The sequence below is a fragment of the Mesitornis unicolor genome, unplaced genomic scaffold, assembly GCF_000695765.1.
Source record: "Mesitornis unicolor isolate BGI_N332 unplaced genomic scaffold, ASM69576v1 scaffold36802, whole genome shotgun sequence".
Classification (NCBI taxonomy): Eukaryota; Metazoa; Chordata; class Aves; order Mesitornithiformes; family Mesitornithidae; genus Mesitornis; species Mesitornis unicolor.
The window spans coordinates 1-9,551 of record NW_010170584.1 but is presented as its reverse complement, the minus strand read 5'-3'; the positions used below and the strand labels follow the sequence as shown (position 1 = coordinate 9,551).

The 9,551-nt window shown below is 57.0% G+C and overlaps 1 protein-coding gene across 3 annotated transcripts in view; it reads left to right on the top strand.

The window, feature by feature from the left end:
• The window catches only part of DLG3 (discs, large homolog 3 (Drosophila)), a 14,168-nt gene extending 4,634 nt beyond the window's left edge, over window positions 1-9,534 (top strand). Inside the window, exons 3-11 of one of the 3 annotated variants that reach the window (XM_010179739.1) lie at window positions 514-589; window positions 2,985-3,030; window positions 4,030-4,071; window positions 4,769-4,819; window positions 5,592-5,693; window positions 5,876-6,048; window positions 6,610-6,719; window positions 7,647-7,738; window positions 9,148-9,534. In XM_010179739.1, coding sequence (XP_010178041.1) covers window positions 514-589; window positions 2,985-3,030; window positions 4,030-4,071; window positions 4,769-4,819; window positions 5,592-5,693; window positions 5,876-6,048; window positions 6,610-6,719; window positions 7,647-7,738; window positions 9,148-9,254 — 799 coding nt within the window. In that variant the 3' untranslated portion in view covers window positions 9,255-9,534. Of the gene's footprint in view, window positions 1-513; window positions 590-1,188; window positions 1,289-2,984; window positions 3,031-4,029; window positions 4,072-4,768; window positions 4,820-5,591; window positions 5,694-5,875; window positions 6,049-6,609; window positions 6,720-7,646; window positions 7,739-9,147 lie in introns of all 3 variants that reach the window. The other 2 variants (XM_010179738.1, XM_010179740.1) reach the window with 2 other exon arrangements.
• The last annotated feature ends 17 nt before the right edge of the window (window positions 9,535-9,551 follow it).

Below are 9,551 nucleotides of genomic sequence, written 5' to 3'. Positions count from 1 at the left end.
GACCTGGTCTGGTGATCCTGCTCTGGCAGGGGTTGGACTGGATGAGCTTTCGAGGTCCCTTCCAACTCCTGACATTCTGTGATTCTGTGACGGGAAGTTCCAGGGAGCAGAGGAGCTGACTGCCACTGCCTTCAGGTCTGCAAAGCCAGACTCATCTCTGTCCTCCATCCTTCCCCTGTGTGTCTCAGGTCCCTTCCAACTCCTTATATTCTGTGATGGGAAGTTCCAGGGAGCAGAGGAGCTGGCTGCCACTGCCTTCAGGTCTGCAAAGCCAGGCTCATCTCCGTCCTCCATCCCTCCCCTGCGTGTCTTCTCTCCTGCTCCTGCAGACACTGGCCTTGGCCAGACCCCAGACAGGCAGCTCCACCTCCATCCCCATCTGGGAAGGAGCTGACCTTCACCAGTGGAGCCACTGCCGAAGGGTGCACAGAGCTGCCTGGGGAGCCAAGTGGGCAACATGGGGAGCACATGCATGGGATTGACGGCTCTTTGTCCCCTTCAACTTCCGAACAGGGTGGAAAAGAAAGAGAGAGCACGGTTGAAAACAGTGAAGTTCCACGCCAGGACTGGCATGATTGAGGCCAACAGGGTAAGTGCTGAGCTGGGGCTCAGTGGGGTGCCAGGAGCTGGTAGCTAGCAGAGGCAGGATGAGTCCCAGCAGGCGGAGCTGCCGGTGAAGCAGCTGAAATTACCCCAAAGCAAAGAGCAGCACAGCTGGACCTGCCCCAGGCCCGCATCCGCTTGGCACGAATCATCTGTGGCTGTGCAGGGGGTGAGCAGAGGAGCCTAGGATGGTGTGAAAGTGCTGACCCTTGGAGTGGTGGGGGAGCAGAGCCTGTCCCACCACGGCCCACGGTGCCCCAAGCTGACTGCAGGCAGCTTGTGCAGGCGAAGGCAGCTGCCCTCGCCCCTCGTGCAGAGCGCTTAGCAAGCAGACAAGGGAGAATGGCCTGGCTACCCCTGCAGAGCTGCTTATTGCCCCCTCAGCTTCCCAGCATCTCTACCACATGTTATTTTTTTCCACGCTTAATTTTTTTCCTGCATTACAGTTTTCATGTAATCTCCATGGTTTCATTTGAGGGTAACTGCCCTGACAGCTCCTCATTGTCTCTTCATTTTAATTTTTCCCCACATGCGTTAAAACACCATTGTTTTTTGTGTCCTCCCTTCCATCTCCATGTTCTTCAGTCGATCAAAACGAAACGTAAAAAGAGTTTCCGCCTCTCTCGAAAGTTTCCATTTTACAAGAGCAAAGAGAACCTGGCCCAGGAGAGCAGCGGACAGGAACGTAAGTAGCAGCTGGCCAGAGAGGGCAAGCGTGCGACCCTCAGGCTCCTTGCCTTGGGGTGAGAGGCGCAGCACGTTTCCACAGCCAGGGGTCCTGGTGTCTGCCCATGTTTGGGTCCATGCTCTGCAGTTGTGCCAGCAGCAAGGGAGAAACTGGAGCTTGAAACAAAAGCAGCAGTTGCAGGCTGGTGCTCTCTTTCTCTCTCTCATGTTCAATGTCTTCATCCTTTCATCCAACTTTACACCTGCCTGACCTCCTACTCTGCCTCCCCCTGCTCTCCCCCCTCTGCTGCGGGCTCTGCTCCCTCCCTCCGTCTGCCAAGGGCTGCTCCCCTCCGAGCAAGGTGCTGCCCACCTCCTGCAGAGCTTCTCCTCCCCATCAGGGCAGAGGGGTTGGGCAGGTCCCAGCTGCATTCCCCATCTCCCCCAGAAGTGACTTGCAGCTCCGTATTCCTGTCTGAGAGCCCTTCCCATGAGTCAAACCCTGGGGGCACAGGAAAACTGCGTCCTCGCTGTTGGAGGAGCTGCACAGCCGTGACTGAGGCACATCTTTGGTAGCTGCTGCAGGCGTTGTGGGGTCCCCAGCTCTCACCTGGCAGTACCCTGCAGCTCCCAGACAAGGCAAGGCATTCAGCTTGTTGGCCCAAATCCTGACATGGGCAGCACTGGAGCTGCTCACTGAACCCAGCCCCAGCTCCTTCCAGATGTTAAACTGCACCCACTCCTCCGGGAAGGGTCCAGTCAGAGACACTGTCCTCGCACCTCAGGGAGAGGAGGCAGGCAAGGCAGAGCAGCGTCTCTGTCTTGCTGCCAGCGTATCAAGTGTGTCCCCTCCCTTCCAGTGGCTCTCCTGTGTGTGACACAGAGGCTGGAGGTTGATGCTGGGCTGCTCCAGGGGCTGCCCGCATCCCTCTGCTGCCCATGCCATGCTGGCACCAGCTTCCAGCGAGCTCAGCAGCCAGCACCAGCCTCTGACCTGCAGTGAAGGGCAAGTCTGTGTTCTGGTATCTCTCGTAGTGCCTGGATGTGGCTGGGCTCCAGTCAGCTCTGTGCTGGAGCCAGGGGTTCCCTGGGCTGCTGCTCTTGGCCAGCCCTGCAGTGTAGTGACGTCCAGCGCAGAGATGGGGCAGGCAGTGCTCTTCCCCAGCCCCTGTCACGGACCTGCAGCCAGCTCGCTCCCATGCTCTGCCGCTGCCCATCTCAGCTTGCAATGGCGAGGTCCTGCCCCCATTTCCACAGCCCATGCGAGCAGCGGAGCGTGAGCAGCTAACAAAATGTGTCCCTTTGCTGCACATGAGAGGGACTGGCCATGCTGTGCCTGCCCCCCGGGGCGGCTGGGCTGTTCCAAGGGAGCACTGAGCGCTGCACCCCGCGGTGACTGCGCCAGCTTGGTGCCTGCTGCCGTGGCCGTCCTGCCCTCCCCAGAACCAGGGTGGCCCTTGGGGGCTTTTTGGCAGAGAGGAGGAGCTGGGAAGGGTGGGGAGGGTGTCCAGCCACACAAAGCAAGATGTTGAGAGCAGGCTGATGGTGTCAGCTCGAAAAACATTTAACCTCACTTGCAGTTGCAGCTCTGGGCCGTTCTGCACTCCTGTCACTAATGCTGGTCTGGCTCTGTCTCCCCCATCCCTCTGACTGCCCTCCCCTGCGCTCTCTTCTCTTCCCCCTCTTCCCCCCCTTCTCGCTGTCTGTGAAATCAGGACTTCCCTGGGTTAAGTGACGATTATTATGGAGCAAAGAACCTGAGTAAGTCGAATTTTGCTGCGCATCCTTCACTTTCTGTCGCTGGCATGCCTGGTGGCACGTGGGGAACGGCCGGGCTCTGGCTGGGGCAGCTGCGCTTCTCTGGGTGCGGGGAAGGAGGAGCCCCATGGGTGCTGCTCCTCTGCTGGGAAAACGCATCTACTGGCCAAGGCTGCTGGGCTTGAGGAGGTGCCGCTGCTGCACGCAGGAGGGGACGGGGGCGTTTGCCTGGGTTTGCTGGCCATGCCCTGAGTGTGCCTGGCTGAGGTCTGCCCACTGCACCTGGAGTGAGCTGCACCTCCTCCTCTTCCTCCTGCTCCCAGCTGGGCTGGCTGCTGGTTTGGAGACTCAGAGCCACTGCCAGTGTGGGTGGGAGGTGGCCGTGACTACAACGGGTCCCCTCTGAGTGATGGAGGTGACAGTATTTTAAAGTGTTGCCACCTTCCTCTGGGGCACCACATACCCAGAGCTGCAAAATAGCATCAGTGGGAGCCCCTCACCCCTTCCAGCTGGGTGAGTCCCCTGCCCAGCTTCTCACCAGCCCGCAAGCCCCCGTGGGGCAGTCACAGCACTGGGATCAGCCTGAGCAAGTGAAGCCCCAAACTCTGTCCCGTCCTGTCACTGTCTTGTCTCTGTGAGTGCCAGAGGTAGGCTCCCTCGTCCCCACGCCAGTGTGGAGCTGTGCTCTCCCCTGCCCTCCCCATGTGCATGCTGCACCTTCCCCATGCTCCCATTTCCTTTGCTGGGGAGCCCAACACCCCTTTCACGGTGTCCCTGCCTTCTCACAGTGTAGCCAAGCATCTCCCTGCACGTCCCCGGTTTCCTAGCAGAGGGTGAGAGATGCCGCCCTGCCTGTGCGACGCAGGCTCGTGCCAGCAGGCCCTGGGGAGAGCCTTTTTTGGGGAGGCCGGTGCTGCCCTGCCCTGGGTGGTGGCAGCCAGGGTGCCCCCACACCTTCTGCCCGTACTCCTTCTGAAGGGGGTCTCTCTGGTTGCTTTGCAGAGGGCGTGACATCAAACACCAGTGACAGCGAGAGCAGTTCCAGTAAGTGCATCTCACCTGCTCTCCTGGCCCTGTGCACGTGTGTGTGTGTGTGCATGTTTTGGCACTTCCATCTTGTCTTGTCCCAGTGGTGGTTCTGTTCGGAGGCTGGTCCTTCCTGCTGCTGACACTGAGGTGCTGCGGTGGGGCTAGGGGAACAGGGGCTGGGTGGCAGGAGGAAACCTGCCTGCCTCCCTGCTCTATTCTGGGTGCAGGGCTCTGCTCCAAAGCTGGGTGGTTGCTTCCCAGTCCATGGTGGTCCCCCATCCTTGGTGCCTGCTGTGGGAAGCAATGGCCAGAGGCCGGGTCTGTAGCATAGGTGGCTCCTGGAGCCTGAGTCTGTACAAGAGCATGGGAGTCCAGCTGCAGCAAATGCTCCCTTTATCCCTGGTGGGTCCTCTGAATATGCAGCACATCCATTGTCCACCCCACACGGAGGACGCTGTGTCCCACTGGGCCCTGAGCCCACAGTGGTTTTTTTCTTGACCTAGAGCTGCGACACAAATAATTGATGTGGGTCAAGGGCTGGTCACTGCAGGCCCAGCACGCACCACGTCAGCTGGCAGCGTGATGGGGCAGCCTGGGGCTGTCCCTGGGGCTCTGCGTGGGTGGTGGGGCAGGAGCCAGCTCCTCCTCGCAGTGTGGAGGAGCTGGAAAGCTGCTGCAAGCGCTCACCTGCCTCTCCCTGGCTCTGTTGCAGAAGGACAAGAGGACACCATCCTGTCGTACGAGCCAGTGACGCGGCAAGAAAGTAAGTCCTGGTGCTGAGCTGCCCTGGGCCTGCTCCCAGCGTGGGTGCCTGGGTCCTGGCACAGCCAGAGCGACCGGAGCGAGCTCCGCTGCCACACCACCACCGTGCCAGGCGAGCGCAAGTGGCATTTCTCGTCTTCAGCCTGTGCAGGGCAGCCAGGCGCGTACGCCGCCTCGCAGGGCTTTCCCTGGCCTTCGTTGCCCTTTTTTTTTAATCAATGGAAGAGACTTGTGACGCGGTCTGCAAGGCCAAGGGAGAGATCCAGAGCTAAAACTGAGCTCGGCTGGAGTCCCTAGCTGAAGATGGGATCATTCCTCCCTGCCTTGGGCCGGGTCCCTGCTGCGGAGCAAGCTCAGTGCTCAGTCCCTGCAGACCTTTGTGCAGGCTGAACGGTCCCAGCCTCTGGTCTTTCCTTGCCAGAGGCTGGATCAGACTTGGCCTCCTGTTGCTCCTCTGGCTCCGTGGTACCCTCACCCAGCTGTCCCGGTCGGCTGGCTCCTGCCCCGAGCGAGGGAGCAGCTTTGCTGATCCGTGACCCTGGAGATGCACAGCACCTTCCCCGGGGCAGCACAGATGGTTTGAGTCAGATGGGAAGGAGATGTTGACCCTGACCAGAAGGAGATAAACTCAGATGGAGGAGGTGCCTTTGGGTGCCCATGTGAGCAGGAGCACCCACTGCCAGCGGGGAGAAGGCAGGTTGATGCCAAAAGTGGCCGTAGGGTTGGCTGCCCACGGCACAGACGGGACCTCAGGTTGTCGCTTTTGTTTGCAGTTCACTACGCGCGGCCGGTGATCATCCTGGGGCCAACCAAGGACCGAATTAACGACGACCTCATCTCCGAATTCCCACACAAGTTTGGTTCCTGCGTGCCTCGTAAGTCCCAGCTGGCGCCTGGTGCCCTTGCTGGAGGGAAGGGAGAGGGGCGGCTCTGCTCCTTGTTGGGTCTGGCCCACAGTGCGGGGAGGGAGCCAAGGGCACCTGGGTGGGTTTTCTCCCTGCGGGGAGGTTTGGTCTCTATCCCTCTGGGTTCGCTTATGGTGCCTGCTCTCCTGCAGACACTACTAGGCCTCGGCGTGAGAATGAGGTGGATGGACAAGACTACCACTTCGTCGTATCCCGTGAACAGATGGAGAAAGACATCCAGGACAACAAGTTCATAGAGGCCGGGCAGTTCAATGACAACCTCTATGGGACCAGCATTCAGTCGGTGCGAGCAGTGGCAGAGAGGGTGAGTGTTGGATGGTGTTCCTGGGACCGGGGTGCACGCAGCCCAACCCAGACACGTTCAGCAGTTCCGCTCCTCTCCCCATGTTAACAAAGGGCCGTAAGTACATTACAGAGTGTGGGAGTCTCCCTCCAGGGTCCTGTCAAGCCACGTGGCTGCTTTTCTGGGCTGCGTTACTCTACCTCCACGTCACACCTCTCTCATCCAAATTCCACCCGAAGGCCTGGCGCTGGTGGCACCAGCCTCGTGCTCGGGAGCTTGCAGGGCAAAGGTGCCCGCTGCCCTCCTCGAAGCAGCGACGTCTCCTCCACAGGAGTGCTGGAGCGTATCGATGGCTTGTAAATTGTTTCATGTGTTCGGCCAAGGGTTTGGTCCCTTTGATGTGCTGCTGTCCTGCCCTAAGCAGGGGGACACGTAAGGCTACAGGGAGTTGGCTTGTGTCTGAGGAGTGGTGGTTCATCTCTGTGGCTCTTCTCTTTTGTAAGCTCATCTGGATGAGCAAGCTGCTTTCTGCACAGCTTGAGACTGCGTGGGTAGGTCTGATCCTGATCGTCTCCTTTCCAGGGGAAACACTGCATCCTGGACGTGTCTGGCAATGCTATCAAGAGGTTGCAACAAGCACAACTTTATCCCATTGCCATTTTCATCAAACCAAAATCCATTGAAGCTCTCATGTAAGTGCAGTGCCGTATTCTGTGCCTCTCCAGAACGGGCAGCTCTGGTGTATCAGGTGTTTGTATGTTTGCTGCCTCTGCTTCTTAGAAAGCAGCAGAGGTTGCTGCTGGTGCTGAGCTTGTCCCTTGTTCAGAGGAGCTGGGCCCATTGCTCTCTCTGTGGTGTCCTTCCACATCTAACACCATGGTGCATCTAGGCTCCATGGATTGCTCTGGCTTAAAGCCCTTCCTTCACCCCAGGATTATCCGTGGGAAATCTGAAAATGCTCCCAAATGTGTCAGATATAACCTGTTGACCTGGGCCCCGAGTCCAGCCAGGAGAGCTGCTGCCCACCCAGAGTGGTGGATCTCAGCTGGGTTGTGGCTGGGCCAGGACAGCCCTGGGGAGCAAAGAGAGGACATTTCCTGTGTGCCCAAGGGGGACCTTCTGCTTGTCCTGCTGCTCCTGACCCTGGGGAGTGCAGGCTGGGTAGGAGTCAAGAGCTGAGCTTGCAACTCTTCCGAGCAGCAGCAGAGAATGTGATCTGTGAGGAGAGTCAGTTCTTCTCAAGCCAGAAGGGGTCAAGTTGCTCGTTTGGGTGTTGTATAAAGATGAAGGAACCTAGTCAAGGAGGGTGGTGACATGCTCTGGAAAAGCAGGGAGACTTCTGCAGGGTCTTGCAAATTTGGAGGATCATTTGAGTCCAGTTGTGTGCTATGGTGAAAGGGGGGTGGTGGCAGCGATGGGAAGCACTCTTGGAAGCTGAGATGAGGTGTCAAGGCAGCAAAGAGCGTGTGGGGAAGGGCCCTGCCTTTGGGAGCTGGGTCCTGCGCTGCTTCCATTCCTACTGTGCAGAGGCTTCCCAGACACCCAGGCTCCGTGGGCTATTTTTGCCTCTGTTCATTGCTAAGAAAAAGAGCTAAGTTTCTATTTTCTGTACATGGTAGGGAGATGAACCGGAGACAGACATACGAACAGGCCAACAAGGTCTTTGACAAAGCCATGAAACTCGAGCAAGAATTTGGAGAGTATTTCACAGGTGAGTGTCCTGCGCAGGCTTGGATCTGGTTTGTTTTACTTTCCTGGCTGGCAGCTGTGACCTCTCTACCAGCACTGTCTCACTGCAGGGTCATGGGAAAGTGTCCAGCTTCATCACAGCAAGAAAGGAACGGCACTTTGCCAGCAGGGCTCTGCAATGGGTCTGCTCTGAGATCAGTGGATAAGCGTAAACCAGCTCTAAAGGAGATGAGTTGTCAGGCAGGGCTTTCCAAGTTTGTGGAAAGTTATTGCCAACTTTAATAATAATAATAATAATAAAAAGAAAAATCCCCATGCAGGGGAAACCCAGCATAGATTCAGGGTGCAGGAAATAAAACTCCCTGCACAGGGAATAGGGGAACATTTTCAAAAAGAGAAAAGAGTCATTTTAAAGATGAAAGATAAAAATTTAAGTGACCTAAACAGTGGAGACTGTCTTGAGTTATGACAAAAACATTTCCCAAAAAAAGACTGGGAGTTTGGCTGGCTCCCGAAGCAGTCTTTGCTAAAGAGCCAGTCAGGAGCTGCCTGGCCCTTTGTGCCTGCAGAGACGAGCTGCTCATGGCACAAGCATCCTCGTGCATTAAGGAACTGAAGTTTGTGGCACGATTAATTCTGGGAAATCGCAGGCAGGCGGAGAGGCAGAGAAACTGGTTTGCTGTCTTCCCTCCAGTGCAGTAACTGTTTCTGATAATCCATCCAAACTCTGTATTGCCCACCTAACAGCTACTGGGAAAAAATCTCAAGCAGAACATCTTCCAAAAATGCATCTCAGCTGAGCAAATATATGGGAACAAACCGGGTAAAAGCTTTCCCCGAACCTCCCGTCCCAGGCAGCACTTCCAGAGTTGCCAGGCGCTCTTCCAGGAGGGTGCAGAGGCAGCGCAGGCTGCGGCTTTGCCAGACCCTGACGTGCCATTGTGTGCTTGGACGGGGAGTTCAGAGCTGACCTGGGGCAGGACCACTGGGCTGAAACCCTTTTGAACAACAGAAGCAGGTCAGGGCAGAGAGGTGGTCGCTGTAGTGAGTTCTGTGCCAGGAGCTTACAGTGAGGGAACAGACGCTGGAGGATGGGCCTGGCTGACCAGCAAATCTGGCCCCTCGGGGTACGCGCTCAGCGCGCACCAGCTAATCCCTGTGTAGCGGAGTAGCCACGGTGCTGGGGCCAGCAGCCTCTGCACGCTGGCATGACAGTGTGTAAAGCTGCTTAGCAGCCCATTGTGGAGAGCCTGGCTGGCACCTCGCGCCAGCGGGATCAGCTCTCCCTAATCCCCCTGGACACGCTGGGTTAACCCTCGGTGTCATCCTGTGCCTGGTACAGCTCCTTTGATACAACTTTGTTCACTGTTCAGTGGGCAAGGTACAGCGCTGACTGGTACTGACGGCCGTGCTTGTTCTCTCCTCTTCCAGCCATCGTACAAGGAGACTCTCTCGAAGAGATCTACAGCAAAATCAAACAGATCATTGAGGACCACTCCGGGCACTACATCTGGGTCCCGTCCCCAGAGAAACTCTGAAGATGTCCCCCACCTGCTTCCCCGTGAGCAGAAGACCTCTGAAGACCCACCCCACCCAAGCCCTCTGCCCCAAGGGGGAGGGATATGAAAACTATTCCTGCCCCCCTTTTTTAGGTCGTCGCAAAATTGAGTTTTCTAGTCCTGTTTCTTTTGTTGGGATGAACTCATCTTATTCATCACGTGACTGTTCCCACCGTTCCTGCATGGACCTTCCCACTGCTCCATTAGAGACAGATGAGAACCCATCCAAGGTCGTTTTTTATTACTATTATTAATTATTATTATTATTATTATTAT